Here is an 18,125-nt window from a genome sequence, read left to right on the forward strand (position 1 = left end):
CAGTCCGGTGCGCCAGGCCAGAGCACACTCGGTTTCTTTGCTCCTTTGAATTTGATCCCTAACTTTAATCTTTTATTGGTTTGTGTTGAACCTTTATGCACCTGTAGAATATATAATATAGAGCAAACTAGTTAGTTCAATATTTGTGTTGGGCATTCAACCACCAAAATTAATACTGGGAAAAGGTTAACTCTATTTCCCTTTCAAAAACCCCTCGGGATGAATAGCACTCATGACCTATGAGACACCTGGACTGCGACACATTTATGGCCCACGCACCCCTCGGCCTACAACACACTCATGACCTATCAGACTAGGCCTGAGTGCGCAGACCTTTGGTAGGGCGCTACACGACGGATAGTGTTGAGCCCTATGCTATGGAGGCCAGGGGTCGGTATAGACAAAATGATGGCACCTAGAACCCTCACAGCCATACGCCATTCGCCATGGTAAATACAAGAGATCCAATCAACCCCAGGCCCCACGAGTATGCGTGGATTGACCCCAGGTAGAACGCTGGTTTTACCCTCACCTTATGACTCTTTCCTAAGGAAGCCATCGACAGCCAACCCCTCTTTCGGCCTATAAAAGGGAGGAGTTGGCCTCAAGGCAAGGGGACATTTTCTAGACATCTTAGACGAAGCTGAGCTCACTCGGACACGCACCCACAAGGACGAACAGGAGGAGGAGCACTGACAATGACCAGGAAGTCGAAGCCCCGCCACCAAGCCAAGACTTAGCCATGACTCCACTCTGTAGTTTCTAAGCTCCACTTCCACATAATAAAAAGACTTGGGAGCCTCTCCTCCCTCTCTCGACTGGTTGTAACCCCTACTACAAGTTTTGATCATCATTGTTGCTGGTAGCGCAAGTCACCGATGACTGGAAGTAGGGACCACTACACGACGGTTCACTTACAGCGACCTACGGTTGGTTGCTAAAACGACCTTCAGCGACCTACGGTTGGTCGCTAAAAACTTTTAGCGACCCATAAGGATGGTCGCTGTAAGTGCCGTCGCTAAAGGCTTTAGCGACCGACATCTTTTTAGCGACCGACCGTCCGTTGCTAATATTGTACATTTAGCGACCAACTGTGGGTTGCTGTACTATAGATTTAGCAACCAACCGTAAGTCGTCATACTATACATTTAGCAACCAACAGAAAGTCGCCCTTTTACAGTTGTTATTAATAATAATATGCATTTAATTAAGCACCACAAATCATAGATTTTTATACACAAATCATAAAGACATACACAGTTAATCAGTATACCACAGTCATAGATCCATCACATAAACACAAAAGCACCACAATTATATATTCACAAAAGCATCACAATTATAATATCATTCACAACTAGATCATTTACAGATAGCTAGCTAGATCATTCACAAAAGCTCCAGAGATGATCAGTCACAAAAACACCACAACGACATCACTCCAGCTTGAAGCAGTTCAAAAGCCCACAACTACATCACTAATGTTTCATATCACTCTAGCTATTGTTCAAAAGCCCACAACTACATAGTTAACATATAAGCATTCCAGAAATTCAGTTATGGGATCCTTGTAGGTATGGTGCTCCTGTTGAATGACCTTAATCAACTCTTTAAGCATATTCCTTCTCCTTTTGTTGACAACAACTGCAGTAGCTAGATACCTAATAAGATGGTGTGCATTTGTCTGTATAGCATTCAAGTACCTGCAAGGGAAACAAGTGAATGTAAATTTACTAGTATATTCTGAGCATACATAATCTTAAAGACAAAAAATAGTAGCGACTCAAACTGGATTACACAGTTGCAAAAGAACGAGTTTGGATCAAGCTCAAATTTCTCCAAAAAAAATAATTATGTGAAACCTACTAGTGGAAAACAGTGTAGTTCTAAACATGCACGTATATCACCTGATATGGTTAAAGAAGATGAACAGAGCCCAATGCATCAGCCATATCCTATTCTGGAGCTGATTCAGAGGTGATGAGAAGTTCTGCCCAAATATCAGGAAGGAACATGGTTGGTGATATAGTGTACACAAAGAACAAAGAACACAAAACAAAACATTGAAGTTAGAACCTTTGAATCAATTATTTCCTTCAAGCGGTTGAGTTCCTCCAAAGCTAGGTCCCAGTTTTGCATTAGGATTTCTGCTGCCAGCTTTCCCCAGAGGGCACTCACATTTCGCTCACTGTTTGTGCACAAAGCACCATACTGGTAAAGGTAATCAGCAGCCCCTGAGTAGTTACCACACTCAAACTGAAATTTGGCATACTGATACAGAGCTTCAATCTGGTCAGGACCGATCTGCATTGGTAAACAAGGATTGATCAATTCATTAGCAATTATCACAAAACAAGCTATAGCAATAAAAATGCACAGCTTCAACGTTCCATCTGAATTTTGATCTTATTTAATATGCATTGTCCTTTCCCTACAGTGCGTTTCTTGTGAAGGAGGACGTGTGTTTCTTGTGAAGTCTTCTTTAAACCCACTATTTTCTCAGAATGTTTTCATATCTCATGGCAGTGAGAGTGAAGTTACCAGAGGGAAATAGTTAGTAGTCACAAATCACATGTGTAACTTAACTGAAAGTGATATATCGGCAACCAGCAGTGCCACAACACCATCATAACCCAGCTTGCTCATGCTTAGAACCTAACATTTTCAAAATCAGGGACCCATCAGTGATCAAACAAGTAACCCAATTGGTGGTTAATAACCCAAATATGTCAGCACAATGAGCTGAACCTTGACCTAAAGGCTAAAGCCTTAGAAACTTCACATAATCCAGGATCTCATCTAGCATAGCTACCATATTTGTCTGTGTAGTCTAAAAATAAAACATAATATTAGGAGTTTCTTTGTGTCATATTTTAAGCTTACATGATGAATAACACGATGGCAAATACCTCAAAGTCTAGAGAAACAATGGAGAAGACTAGTCACTAAAGCCAAAGATATTCGAAGTTGAATATTTTTCTGGATGTCCATATCAAAGCAATAATACCAAGTAATCATATGGTTTGCACAAGTTGCACAATTTGACAAAGAATCAATTAAAGCATGGCTAGAAACATATGAGAAAAATCAGTACACATCGACAAGTTCATCAGCTCCACACACTCGTGGGATGAAGAGTGGTTGAGGTCGATTGGATGCTAGGCCAGACAGTTGCATTCGAGCGACCTACATGTGTAATGAAGCATGGGCACAAAAGAAGTTCAAGAATAATGAAATTAGACCAGATGTTAGTGCAAACAACAGTCATAAATACAATCATTATTATACAGAAGTTGTTAAGAATTTTACTTAGAAATGAAAAAAGGGATAATAATGCACACTATAACAAAATTATTTCACCTTTTAGTGACATCACAACTAAATGTTTTTTAATCAATGAGTTTAAATTATAAACTCTAACAGAGGTCATTGGTTATAACCTAAACACTATAAAAGGCAGTAGTGAAATAGCTGGTTAAATTAAAATGATACAGTATAGAGGTTAAACTGCCTGAATGATCTCTACATCAGTGTAGCTGGCTAGCTGCATTTCGCATAGATGTCCTGTAGTCTTGCTTACTGTTGTGGTGTCATAAATTAGAGAAGACAAAAGGGTCTATATCTAGTTTAACAATTCTAATTAAATAAAATCAGTAAGTTACCTGAATCGGTTCTTTCCCCTCATGCGGGGCGTGCGTGCACGGCGTGTTGTTCCCTGTGCTGTGTGCCAGTCGTTCAGGCTGGTCAAGGCTATATTATATAAGTATATAAAAAAATAGAGCAAACCAGAACACACCTGGCCAGATTCGGAGAGGCTGGATCTGACTATGAGATGAGACTATCTGTGCCCGTGACTGTGCATTGCAGTTCAAGTGTCCAACACAAAGTGGTAGCGGTAAGCTCCACTGGAGCACATCTGCAGCTGCGGCCAGGAAACGAGAGTTCACAGGTAATGTTGACAGAACCGCCAAAGCAGAACACGATGGTAATAGCCTAATAGGTCTTTCCTTTGCTGCATTCTTTCATGAACAGGAGACGCCGCAGATGCTACGTAGTAGTAGGCCGGTGGTAGGGTCAAGGGACCAAATACCAACCACACAACACTCAACAGCTACTGCCTATGAGTAAAGATGCCATATCCGTCTTCGCCGCAAGTACATTGAAGATAGTACTCACAGTCATAGGGAGAGGGGGGAGACAAGGCAACACAGTCAAAGAACTTGATAGAAACCAGAGCTCATCATCAGGCCACAGTATACCTATAGACGTCGCTGGAAGCACCGGGATGATTGATCTGGACGAGTTCAGGCTCTCATGGCGTTCCAAGGATCCATCGCTGGGTCAAGTATTTTGCTGCGTGAGCTAGTAAGCAGACCGCGAAACAGTGGGCTCTCGGAAACTGCGAGACAACTGCAAAGAAATGGTATGCTCAGTTCACACAAAACTGAACAGCAAAGAAATGAGATAGAAGTAGAACTGTCACGGTTTCAGTAAAAAAAGAGAGAAGGAGGAAATCATCAATTCCCCCAAGTAGTAATTAGTAGCACACTACATAAAGCCCTAGAAGACGTCAACTTGTAGATGCTTCGAACAATTATACAGGATGACACAAACATATGGTTGAACAACGTTGTAGCATATCATCGAGCATGTTGAGGGCGCGACCCAGAGGGGTTTCCAATGTTCCATGGTTACTGCTGCTGCCCGCTAGGGTGAGGGCACTCACACCGGAAGCACACCAGAGGAGAAGCAGCAGAGGTCGTCGAGCACCAACGACGAAGGGAGCGACCGTGGACGGACCTAGGTGTTCCACCACCATGTGACCATGGCTGAACAAGGACGGCCGGCGTGAAGGGGATAAGGAACTTTGGCCCAAACGCCATGGACGAGCTAGGGCTGCGGCTACCAGAGAGGGAGAAATGCTGAGCACCACAGGGATGGGCACCGAGCGCAGGAGCAGAGAGGGAGGCGCTAGGAAGTTCCTGACTGGACTTGGGCGGCGCAGGAAGATGGAGCAGAGCTGAGCACGACTGGTGAGCTAGAGGGCAGCGAGCAGGGAGGGCGCGTAGGGGGCGAGCTCGAACCTCCCTGGTGGCTGGCGCTAGAGGAAGATGGGGAGGGGATGGAGAAGATGAGGTGCGTGCAAGAGATATGGCGAGCTGGAGGGCAGTGAGCAGGGAGGGCGCGGAGAGGGCGAGCTCGAACCTCCCTGGTGGCTGGCGCTAGAGGAAGATGGGGAGGGTATGAAGAAGATGCGGTGCGTGCAAGAGATAGGGCTGGGCGGACGGCTGAGTGTGCAGTGGGCAGTGGCGGCGGCACCCGCCATGGCTGAGGGAGGGGGTGGCCATGGGAGAAGTGACGGCGGCTACGCGCGATAGGGTTTCGTTTGTTTGTTTAGCAGGCTTTTAGATGGGCTTTTGTGAGTAAATAAGAAACACAAAAATCACGTACCTCTATAGCGACCCACCATCAGTCACACACTTACCTCTATAGCGACCGACCATAAGTCGTTAAATTTCTAGACTTTTAGTGACCCACAGACCGTCGCTATAAACGCATTTAGCGACCAACCGTTGGTCCATAACTTTTAGCGACCAACCGTCGGTCCCAAATAAGGGTCGCTAAAGATCAACCGTCGTGTAGTGGACTTTCTACCCGAACTAATATAAATCTTGCACCCACCATCGACGCCCTCCAGAGCCTAGGACGCGCACAATAAATTTACTACCTTGGCCAAAGAAGATGCAACCCTAAACAACCTTTATGAATTAGAGTTCTAAATGGTCTGTTAGGTTAAAAAAAGTCGGTAACTTGTATCGGGATATAGTTCTTATTTTGGGAACAAGATTATTTATGAAATCTATCACTTCTTGAAAGACACTGATAGTATAGGAGATCTTGGTTTGTGACATCCACCAAAAGGCAGGGCATGCGTTGAACATCAAATTTGGCACATCAACGGTCATACGGTCCGGTCTTATGGTCTGGATGGTTCGTGCCCCGAACGGTCTGCAGGAGTAGCCCGGACGACCGCAATTAGATGAGTTCAGGCGAGAGTCCTTATCCTGTGTGTGGTTTTCCTAACAAACTTATGTGAAACTGTTGGATCTCGCCTAGAAACGGGTCCAGACCTCCACTAATATGAAAGGGTATGACCAATTGAGAACACACAATTCAATCAAACCAATTTATTTACATTATCATGCAATAGGAGTAGATGTAGCGTAGCTCTAGTCGTAGTTTTTTCAATCTCATTCTTCACCTCTCTTCAGCTTTACGTCGTCTAGAGACACTTTGCATGACCTGCCGATCCCTAAGCAACCATACAATCTCTCCCTGACTGAGTCACTCACGGGAGGCAAGATCTAGATTTACTCGAGAGCTCTTTGCGCTGTCGCGGACGGTCCGATACCCTACTACGGGCCAAAAGGGTGCCAACATAGAGGTGTGGTTCTAGATTACATTACAAAGTCGATTCTAAGGTCTTAGGATTCGTTGATATTTGACGTAAAAATATGCCAGCACATTCGTATATTTTGTTTTTTTCAGAGCATATAAAACAACACTTTATTTGCTCTAGACTGTATAGTACACAAAGGAGCTGGAGTTCAAACCGAGTCTAATATTGACAATTGTTGGGCACCAAATTGAGGTGCAGACAGTCCGGCCCTGAGGCCGGACGGTCCGCGCCTGTGGGCCGGACGGTCCGCGCACGCGCTGAACAGATTAGGGTTCCGAGTTTCTCGCTGCGTTTGTTGGCGAAAATCGCGGGATTTGCTCGGAGTTTTGTTGGTAACGGGTCCAGCCCCCCTCCTCTATAAAAGCAGAGGACTACGGCCGATTAAGTACAACGAATCGAATCAACAACACTTCTATTTCGCACTTTATCCTAGGAGTAGTTCTAGTCTAGTTTAGGTTTAGCCTCTCAATCTCCAAATTCTCGCTTCTCTTCGACTCTACGCCGATTAGAAGAGTCTAGGTCAGCCTGCCGAGCCTAGATATCACCTAGGATCTCTCCTCCCCGACGGGGTCCCTCCCGGGAGCGAGATCCAGGCCGCCGCCGGCGACTTCCGCCGCCTCTGCGTACGCGCGGACCGTCCGGCCCCCAGGGCGCGGACCGTCCGGCCGTCAGGCAGAGGACCCTAGCCCTGCGCCAGGTCACGGACCGTCAGCGCCTGACCAGAGAGCACTGCCACGGTTCTTGTTGGGTATTTGGCGCTCCAAAAAGGCGTCAACATACTTTTTGGCGACTCCTCTGGGGAAGACATATTTAGACCTATCAAATCGGCCCTTAATGGCCAGTTCAAGGGATAGTTGTGAAGTCTCTCCAAGCAACATCATAGAGCCGACTTGGGAAACCTTGTCGGCTGACGAACAGCTCCAGTTTGAGGAGCATAAGGAGCAGATGATCCAGGAGGCAAAAGCAAGGTTCTTGGCCAACTTCAAAGTGGACAGGAACAACAAAGTCGTTCGACATGGGGCGACGGATCCAGCTTCACTGCGACCCACGTCAGATATCCCCAATGTAAGTAATACAAACGAGCTGCAATCTCTTAAGAATTATGTAGAAGAATAGCGTGAACAAATGCAAAACATTATAGGGGGTATGCAAAACGACTATAGGAGGTTAGCGCGTGCATTTGACAAATCTAGCATTGCAAATTTTCCATCACACGAGGTAGAATTAGGGGGTAACACGCGTAATACATTGGCTATAGGTTGTCATGACCAGTCACAACCCCTTTACGGGATGCCGATGGACACGTACCCTGAGCAACCGCAAATCGGCAGTAAATCAGCCAATCTGCACATGTCCGGGCCGTCCGACCGTGAGCGCGGACCGTCCGGGACAGCCACGGTCAGGCCCATTTTTAATGAGTTACCTAGACATGCACCCGAGCCACCACATACATCACAGAACCCAAACTACCCAGTCGGACGGTCCGCATACAACGACGGACGGTCCGCGTATAACCACGGACGGTCCGGGTACATATCCGAACAATCCGCGCATGAGTCTTTTGAGGAGGATTATTACCTGAATCCTCACCCGTCCTAGCAACACTTCCCATCACACTATGCAATGCACCAGCCCATTAATTCAAGATCCAGAGCCCAGGAAAGCTTTCCGGCCCCGCCTAGAAGGCCGGAAAGAAACGATCAAACCTATGAGCCATATAGGGCAAATGGAAATGCACCACGTAGCTCAAACCAATGGGGGGAAAGACAACATACTAACATCCAACCAACCCCACCTATGTTTGACCAGAGAGCCGGTAGTCTTGCACCGGCTGCCATTGATATAGTGAGGGAAGAAATAGCCGGGGCATTCCAAGATAAGCTCGGAGTAAGCATGGTCCCTGGGGGGCAATCATATTGGAAACCTTATGACAGCCGATTTGATCACCACCCATACCCACAGGGAACTAGGATACACGAATTCGCAAAATTTTTGGGTGATCAAGGGAAAAACACGCGCGAACATATAGGCCAGTTCTTAGCAAAATTGGGAGAATATGCCGACACAGAGGCATTTCGTGTACGTTTATTTTTATTATCTCTAACAAGAACCGCGTTTGCATGGTATGCCACTTTACCTCCTAATTCCATTTCATCATGGGGGGATCTAGAACAAAAATTTCATGATCATTTTTTCGGTGACTATGAGTTGGATTTGGTAGATTTAGTGTCATTGCGACAGACAAAAGATGAATCGGTTAATGATTACATCCGGAGATTCTGAGATACAAGAAACCGATGCTTCCAAATTCATTTAGCAGAAAAACAGCTAGCAGGATTAGCCTTTAATGGTCTACGATATTATTTAAAAGAAAGATTAGAAGGCATCCAATTTTTTACACTAGCACAGTTACACCAGAGAGCTTTGTCTTATGAAAGCTGAAGCAAAGAAACTGCTAAAACAATTCGTCACAACGTACATATAGTAGAATGCGACCAAAGTAGCTCAGATGACGAATCAGCAGAAGTGTATGCTGCTGAAATGGTTTGGCCTAAGCAGGCCAAATCTTCGGCTTGTTCATCCTTACAACCGGTTTAAAAGAAACGGCAAGAGGAGGTTAAGTTTACGTTTAATGTTGGTAACTGTGATAAAATATTTGACGAATTACTAAAAAATGGCAACATTAAAATAAATCACACTGTTCCATCCGCCGACGAGCTAAAACGTCGTGCGTACTGTAAGTGACATAACTCATTTTCTCATGTCACTAATGATTGTAATGTGTTTCGGTGACAGATTCAATCGGCCATTAACGAGTGATGATTGAAATTTCAGGAAATGCAGGTGGATACAAAGCCCTTTTCGATGAACATGATCGACTTCGAGGGCAAGAAAGTCCTGGTTCGGCCAGACACAGCCGATAAAGGCAAAGGCAAAGAAACAATCATCGGCAATGCTAAAAAAGCCGATGGGGATTGTAAAGTTTCTTGTAGGAAAGTGGTGGCCGAGAAGACTCCCGATGGAGGGGAGACCCTGAAGGTGACCATCACAACCTCTAGCACTGGGGGCAAGCGTAGACAGGGAGACAGTTGCGGGAACCCATGCTGCGCATCGCGGACAGTCCGCCATCTAGACGCGGACGGTCTGACGCTTCTCCGGACGGTCCGGAGAACTCCAGCGGACGGTCCGGCCATGCTCAGGACTCGCAGCGGCCATGTACCTTCAAACCACGACGACCAGAGATAGGTACGTGGAAAATAAATACATTTAAAGCAGCTGGTCGGCTGGTCAAGTCCGGCCCGACTTTCAATTAGTTGTTGGCTAAATACGTGAAAAAGAAGGTCGGCCCCAGTGATCGGCCAGCAAAGCGACCCCGCTCACCCATTCATGAGCAACGTCAGGTCAGGCCGATTGGACCACCCCACCAATCGGAAGAAATGAAAGGTCATATTGTACAATTGAGACCTAACATACCGACATGGACACCTCCACCCCCTTATCCGTCTATGCCATATTCATACACATACTTACCTCCACCATATGTCCCAAATCAAATGTGGGGCATGCCACCATATCCATTTGGGATGCCACAGTACCCCGCCTAGGGGGCACCCCAAACATCTGTTTTTGACAGGTTGGCGCCACCAGTACAAGACCGATTGAGCACCGCTCAATCCAGCCACTAGGCACAGTCCCAACAGGATTGCCGGACTACTCGGCCTCCAAGGCCGACCAATTCGGCAGAGGGGCATTGGCCTGCGGCAACTGAAAGAACGACAAAAAAGGACATTATCAAAATAGGTACATCAGATGTCGTTATACAAAAAGAAAGTGAAGGGCCGATGATTTTTGGTGAATCGGCCAATACAACCAAAAAAGAAGATACGCCTACCATCAAAACAGCCGATCCAAAATACTCCATGCCTCGATGGTGCCTAGCGGGATTGACACGGTCCCAAAAGAGAAAATTACAACGCCTAAGAGCAAAGGAGAGCCAGGAGAAGGAGGCGGAAAAGATATTCAATGACACACATCCACTATACCCGCCACCGCAAAAGAAATGGAGACCAAAGGCCGTTGAGGAAAAACAAACAGCCACAAAAATAGAAAATAAAACAACACTTGTGCAGCACCCTGCAGGTACGGCAGATAACTTGGCCAGCAAGGCCGCACAATCTGCACCAGGCGCGGACCGTCCGCCCCCGGAGTACGGACCGTCCGCACCACACAGGAAGCCTCCAACGACATGCCGACATCAATGGAGGAGGACGACCTGCTGGGAGAAGACCTGGTCGACTACGAGGCTTCTCCAGAACGCCTAGGTATGGATGTAAATGTTATTACATTTTCCGCCAATTGTACTATTATCGGCGATGATGAACCTGTTGTTGCCCAATTTGATTTTGGTCCTAAAGAAGCCGCCTTTACTAAACCAAAGGAATCGGTAAATCATTTAAAGCCGCTCTTCGTGCACGGTCACATTGATGGGATACCGATTGCTAAGATGTTGGTAGATGGAGGGGCGGCTGTAAATCTAATGTCTTATTCATTGTACAGAAAATTAGGTAAACAAGATGACGAACTTGTCAAGACCAACATGACCCTCAGCGGTGTTGGAACTGATAGTTCAATCAAAGCCAGGGGAGTCACGTCCGTTGAATTAACCATCGGGACTAAGACCCTTGCTGCTGCATTCTTCGTCGCTGATGTAGAAGGAAATTACAGTTTAATCCTAGGCAGAGATTGGATTCACACCAATCAATGCATACCTTCTACATTACATCAAATGTTAATACAATGGGTAGGCGATGACATAGAACAAGTACATGCTGATGTATCGGCCTGCATCGCTGTGGCTGATGCCCCTGTACTCTGGACTTATGAGACTGCTACATGTCTCACAGGAGTAGATTTTTTTGATTATCAATTCATAAGTATAGATAAGAAAGGTTTCATTCCTGTAATGTTAGAGCCGATGGAGAATCGGCTAAATCCTAAATAAAGTTTAAATGATGAATACACACAAAGTTCATGAGTCTTTGGTCACGGACAGTTCGGCTTCCAAGGCCGGATGGTCTGGTCTTTCACAAAAAGGTTCAGACTTTAAGACCGAACATCTATCGTAGCGAAAAGACAGTAGTACGGATAACCCGGTCCCCGAGACCGGAAAGTCCGCCGTCACACAAAGATCATCTAATTCCTCTGTGGGGAACATGATAGAGGAATTCAGAGATCTTGATAAACTAGGACAGGGGTTTACATTGGCCGATCCTTTGGAGGAGATTGACATAGGAGATGGTAAAACTCCAAGGCCGACTTTTGTAAACAAGACCCTGGAGGCCGATCCTAGAGATGAGATGATCGGTCTATTGAAGGAATATTCAGATTGCTTTGCTTGGAATTACACTGAGATGCCTGGATTAAGCCGAGAGATCGTAGAGCATCGACTGCCTATTAAATCTGGTTTTAGACCTTTCAAGCAGAGAGCTAGAACATTTCGTCCAGATCTTCTCCCACGCATCAAGGACGAAATTCACCGGCTGCTAGAAGCTGATTTTATCAGACCTTGCAGATACGTAGAGTGGGTCTCCAATATTGTGCCGGTGGAGAAGAAGGAGTCAGGTAAGCTTAGAGTATGCATTGATTTTCGCAATTTGAATAGAGCAACTCCTAAAGATGAATATCCCATGCCCATAGCCGACACGTTAATCAATAATGCATCAGGAAATAGAATTATTAGCTTCCTTTATGGTAATGCCGGATATAATCAGATTTTCATGGCCGAAGAAGATGCGTCTAAAACGGCCTTTATATGTCCAGGCTTCATTGGTTTATTTGAGTGGGTTGTCATGACATTTGGTCTGAAAAATGCTGGTGCTACTTATCAGAGGGCTATGAATTTGATCTTCCATGAATTGTTAGGAAACACTGTGGAAGTTTACATTGATGATATTGTAGTCAAATCGGCTGAGTTTAGTTCTCATATAGCTGATTTGCGCAAAGCCTTTGATAAAATGCGTCGGTATGGTTTGAAAATGAACCCACGTAAATGTGCTTTTGGAGTGTCGGCTGGTAAGTTTTTAGGATTTGTCATCCATGAACATGGTATAGAGATAGACCCTGACCGAATCAAGTCTATTCGGAATGTGGGACCTCCGACCTGTAAGGTCGAGGTACAGAGGTTTCTCGGCAAGGTGAATTATTTACGAAGGTTTATTTCTAACCTAGCCGGAAAGATTGATGCGTTCACCCCTATTCTTCGGCTTAAGAATAATGCCGAATTCGCTTGGGGGCAGAACAGCAAGAAGCGTTTGATCTCATCAAAAAATACTTATCTTTGGCTCCCGTATTGAAAGCACCACGAGCAGGAGTACCGTTCCAATTATACATTGCAGCGGAAGATAAGGTCATTGGGGCTGTTCTGACACAAGAAACTGAGAGGAAGGAGCATGTGGTGACATATCTAAGCCGAAGGTTGATGGATGCTGAAACAAGGTACACTTTTATTGAGAAGTTATGCTTATGCTTGTTTTATGCATGCACCAAATGTAGATGTTATTTACTGTCTAGTCATTGCACTGTTTCTGGTCAAGCCGATGTGATCAAATACATGTTGCATAACCCAATTATGAGTGGTAGAATTGGTAAGTGGGCTTATGCACTCATAGAATATGACTTGGCCTATGAACCATTGAAATCTATGAAAGGCCAAGTCGTAGCGGATTTCATCGTAGAACATCGGATTAATGATATTCATAAACTAGACATGTCATACCTCACTATTACTCCTTGGACTTTATATTTTGATGGATCGGTTTGCAATGAAGGGCAAGGAATTGGCATCGTACTTGTTTCACCGAGTAATGTCTCCTTCGACTTCTCTAGCCGATTGAAAACTTATTGCACTAATAATCAAGCCGAATATGAGGCCCTCTTATTCGGCTTGGAACTTTTAAATTGTATGGGAGTAAAACATGTGAAGGCATTTGGTGATTCTCAGCTGGTCGTCCAACAAGTGTTAGAAGAATATAAATGCTTTGATGGTACTCTGAATAGTTACCTTGAAAAATGTTGGAGCATAATCCATTCTTTTGACGAATTCAGTATTCGGCATATTTCGAGAGTTGAGAATCATAGAGCTAACAATCTGGCACAAGATGCATCAGGTTATCGGATAAAGCGAGGGAGATTCCACGACACTGAAAATCTGATAACTGGTGTAGGGCCAATTCCCCAGGTCGCGGACCGTCCGCGTCGAGACGCCGGACCGTCGGGGGTTACCATAAATGTTCTCTTAATTGAATCGGCTGATAATGAAGCCGATGCAAGTGATTGGAGGACGCCTATACTTAATTATTTACGAAATCCCAATATCAGGACAGATAAGAACATTCGGCGTACATCTTTCAAGTATGTCTTGATGAGTGATGAACTCTACCGCCGAACAATCAACGATGTCTTGCTTAAGTGCTTGGGCCCAAATGATGCTATATTGGCCATGGCCGAAGTACATGAAGGAATTTGTGGTACCCACCAATCGGCTCCAAAGATGAAATGGCTCTTGCGAAGGTCTGGTTTTTATTGGCCTAACATGATAGCTGATTGTTTCAAGTACTACAAGGGTTGCAAGTGTGTCAAAAATTCGGCGACCTACAGTTGGTCCCTGCAGCCGAATTACATCCTATCATCAAACCTTGGCCGTTCAGAGGATGGGGATTAGACTTTATTGGAGAAATTCATCCTTCATCATCAAAGGGGCATCGGTTCGTGTTAGTTGCCACTGACTATTTCACCAAATGGACTGAAGTCGTCGCTCTGAAGAACATGACACACAAGGAGGTAATTGAGTTCATAACTGAGCATATTATTCATAGATTCGGCATTCCCCAGACCTTGACTACAGATCAAGGGACTTCTTTTATGTCAAAGGAGGTACGTGAATTTGCTAAATTATATAGAATTAAGTTGCTTAATTCATCTCCATATTATGCTCAGACCAATAGACAGACCGAGTCTAGTAATAGGACATTGATTAACTTGATAAAAAAGAAGATATCTGATAATCCTAAGTATTGGCATAAGATTTTGTCCGAAGCTTTATGGGCTCACAGAATATCTAAACATAGTTGTTGGGGACCATAATTAGGGGTACCCCCAAGACTCCTAAACTCGGTTGGTTACCACCATCAACACAAAGCTGCAAAGGCCTGATGGGCGCATTACAGGTCAAAGCTCCGTCCACTCAAGGGACGCAATCTCGCCTCGCCCGAGCCCAGCCTCAGGCAGGAACAGCAGACCCAGGTGGATTCACGCCTCGCCCGAGGGCCCCCTCGAGCAACAGGCGCACCCTCGACTCGCCCAAGGCCCAGTTCGGGCAGGCTTCACGGAGAAGCGACCTTGGCCAGATCGCCTTGCCAACCGACCAGATCGCAGGAGCATTCAATGCAAGGATCGCCTGACACCTTATCCTGACGCGTGTTCCACAGTCGACAGGGCCGAAGTGACCGCGGTCACTTCGCCCCACCACTGACTGACCTGACAGGAAAACAGCGCCGCCTGCACCGCTCCGACTGCTGTGCCACCCGCCAGGGTGAGGCTGACAGCCGCCGAGTCCAGCCTCAGGCTCCATAGGAAGCTCCGCCTCGCCCGACCCCAGGGCTCAGACTCCACCTCGACCTCAGAAGACGGTCTCCGCCTCGCCCAACCCCAGGGCTCGGACTCAACCTCGACCTCGGAAGACGGTATACGCCTCGCCCGACCCCAGGGCTCGGACTCCACCTCGACCTCGGAAGACGGTCTCCGCCTCGCTCGAACCTAGGGCTCGGACTCCACCTCGACCTCGGAAGACAGTCTCCGCCTCGCCCGACCCCAGGGCTCGGACTCCACCTCGACCTCGGAGGAGTCACCGCCTCGCCTGACCTCGGGCTCGGACCGACCACGCCGCAGGGGGGTACATCATTACCCTACCCCTAGCTAGCTCAGGCTACGGGGAACAAGACCGACGTCCCATCTGGCTCGCCCCGATAAACAAGTAATGATGGCACCCCGCGTGCTCCATGACGACGGCGGTTCTCAGCCCCCTACGGAAGCAAGGAGACGTCAGCAAGGACCCGACAGCCCCGACAGCTGTGCTTCTACAGGGTTTAAGCGCTCCTCCGACGGCCACGACATCACATGAATAGGACACCAACACCTCTCTGACAGCCACGTCGGCATGTACATAGGACTCTGGCTCCTCTCTGCTAGACATGTTAGCACACTGCTACACCCCCCATTGTACACCTAGGCCCTCTCCTTACGTCTATAAAAGAAAGGTCCAGGGCCCTCGTACGAGAAGGTGGCCACGCGGGAGGACGGGCTGATGGACAGGCTCTCTCTCTCTCTCCCTCGCGAACGCTTGTAACCCCCTACTGCAAGTGCATCCGCCTTGGGCGCAGGACAACACGAAGCTGCGGTTCCCCTTATTGTTCCCCCTTGTGTTCCATCTCGCGCCGACCCATCTGGGCTGGGACACGCAGCGACAATTTACTCGTCGGTCCAGGGACCCCCCCCCCGGGGTCGAAACGCCAACAGTTGGCGCGCCAGGTAGGGGCCTGCTGCGTGTTGACGAATAGCTTCCCGTCAAGCTTCAGATGGGTAGTCTCCAGCAACCTCTCCAGCCTGGGACGATGCTCCGTTTTGGGAGTCTCGAGTTCACGTCCCTCGACGACAGCTACGACATGGTACTCCTTCCACCGCCGCACGACAACGACAATGGCGGCCGTCAGCCCGCCCGCCGGTGGTGGAATCGACGACGTCTTCCCCGCGTGGCGGAAGAGCAGCATCCGGGTCTGTCCCGTCACCTTCCCCACCGCAGGAGGAGGAGGCGGGGCAACCATGGCCAAGCAGGAGGCGACACCTCGTCGGCTGTCGAGCGAGTCGACGACGTCGGCGCCCCAGCGGGGGACACGTCGGGTGTCGAGCTCCCGTCTGAGACGAAGACGAGCGTCGTTTCCCCGCAACACGCCAACCCCAAGTGGACGGATGACGCCAGCACGCTCGCGAAGGACTTGCTAGGCGTTAGCCTCGTACCTGAGATAACAGTGCAGTCTGTCCCCGACACGACTTCGTCACCGTCCGTCGATCAAGAGGTACCGTCCGTTTTCCATCCTGTGCCTTTTAGATTCAGCTTCGACCCACCAAGCGACCCTGCTTCGGTGGACGCTTTCATAAAGGCATATCCAAACCTTCCGGGGTACCATATGTGGTCAACCTGGGACCGACTGACGGTCGTCTCGACCTACGGGCCCTCGGGTTCCGAGGAAGATGACGAGCCCGACTCTGGTTGGGATTTCTCCTGGCTCGGTAACCCCAGTGCCATGCGGGACTTCATGACCGCATGTGACTACTTCCTCTCCGATTACTACGATGGTGGCCACAGCCTCGGCGACAAGGACTGTGGCCCAAGTCGCGAATGTTTCCACGTCGATCTAGGGGGTCTCGACAAAGGCAACCACCTTGGTATGCCGGAGGACGGCGATCCCCCTAGGCCTGCGCCCCGAGTTGACATCCTTCGGGAGCTAGTTGTGGTCCCAGTCCCTGTGGGGGGTCAGGACGCACAGCTCGAGCAAATCCGCGAGATGCAGGCCAGGCTCGACGAGGAAGCAGGGCAACTTGTGCAGCTCCGGCAGAACATCGGGCGGGAGCGGGCAGGCCGAGCATCGGCCGGAGAAGCGCGTCATCTGCCCCAGGACGTCCAGCACCGCATCGCTGACGATGCCAGGGCAAGGCTGCCCTCGGCTTCCAGTGGGGTCGGCCAGAACCTGGCTGCAGCAGCGATACTACTTCGAGCGATGTCGGAGCCATCCACCACCGAGGGGCGACGTATCCAGGGAGAGCTCAGGAATCTCCTGGAGGATGTCGCAGTACGACAGGCCGAAAGCTCTACCTCCTGAAGGCAAGGGTACCCCCCGGAGCATCGCGCCGCGACTTCCCGTTTCATGTGGGAAGCCTCGGTCCACACCGGGCGCACGCGGTACGCAACGCCTGCAGCCCCAGGTCGCCTCGGCAACGAGCACCACCGCCGCGATCGTCGAGCCCACCTCGACGAGAAGGTGCGCCGAGGCTACCACCCTAGGCATGGGGGACGCTACGACAGCGGGGAGGATCAGAGTCCCTCGCCCGAACCGCCCGGTCCGCAAGCTTTCAGCCGGGCCATACGACGAGCGTCGTTCCCAACCCGGTTTCAAACCCTGACTACCATCACCAAGTACTCAGGGGAAACAAGGCCAGAACTGTGGCTCGCGGACTACCGGCTGGCCTGCCAGCTGGGTGGAACGGACGATGACAACCTCATCATCCGCAACCTCCCCCTGTTCCTCTCCGATGCCGCCCGAGCCTGGCTGGAGCATCTGCCTCCTGTGCAGACCTCCAACTGGGACGACCTGGTCAAAGCCTTTGCCGGCAACTTCCAGGGCACATACGTGCGCCCTGAGAACTCCTGGGATCTCCGAAGCTACCGCCAGCTGCCAGGGGAATCCCTGCGGGATTACATCCGGCAATTTTCAAAGCAGCGCACCGAGCTGCCCAACATCACCGACTCAAATGTCATCGGCGCGTTCCTCGCCGGCACCACTTGCCGCGACCTGGAGAGCAAGCTGGGTCGCAAGACCCCCACTAGGGCGAG

The 18,125-nt window shown here is 48.6% G+C and overlaps 1 protein-coding gene across 2 annotated transcripts; it reads right to left on the minus strand.

Annotated features, from left to right (window-relative positions):
- Positions 1–1,329: 1,329 nt before the first annotated feature.
- LOC103636528 (eukaryotic translation initiation factor 3 subunit E) lies at positions 1,330–2,815 on the minus strand. 2 transcript variants are annotated; one of them, XM_008658885.4, is made up of 5 exons: positions 2,749–2,815; positions 2,587–2,655; positions 2,077–2,304; positions 1,908–1,990; positions 1,330–1,703 (listed from the first exon to the last, which is right to left on the minus strand). In XM_008658885.4, the coding sequence occupies exons 2-5, from the start codon at positions 2,644–2,646 to the stop codon at positions 1,508–1,510; spliced, it is 567 nt and encodes a 188-aa protein (XP_008657107.1). In that variant the 5' UTR covers positions 2,647–2,655; positions 2,749–2,815; the 3' UTR covers positions 1,330–1,507. The 2 variants fall into 2 exon arrangements, with proteins under 2 accessions (XP_008657107.1, XP_008657100.1); XM_008658878.4 differs by lacking the exons at positions 2,587–2,655; positions 2,749–2,815 and having other exon boundaries at positions 1,908–1,966; positions 2,077–2,327.
- Between the last annotated feature and the right edge of the window lie 15,310 nt (positions 2,816–18,125).

Source organism: Zea mays, chromosome 1, assembly GCF_902167145.1.
Source record: "Zea mays cultivar B73 chromosome 1, Zm-B73-REFERENCE-NAM-5.0, whole genome shotgun sequence".
NCBI classification, from domain to species: Eukaryota; Viridiplantae; Streptophyta; class Magnoliopsida; order Poales; family Poaceae; genus Zea; species Zea mays.

Bases quoted from the DNA above. Each gene is read 5' to 3' on its own strand.
- LOC103636528 (XM_008658885.4), bottom strand. From the start codon at position 2,646: ATGAGCAAGCTGGGTTATGATGGTGTTGTGGCACTGCTGGTTGCCGAT. The intron at 1,991-2,076 runs GTTCTAACTTCA...ATATTTGGGCAG, and splicing joins AGGAAATAATTGATTCAAAG to AACTTCTCATCACCTCTGAA. The intron at 1,704-1,907 runs GTGATATACGTG...TTTCCCTTGCAG, and splicing joins ATCTTCTTTAACCATATCAG to GTACTTGAATGCTATACAGA.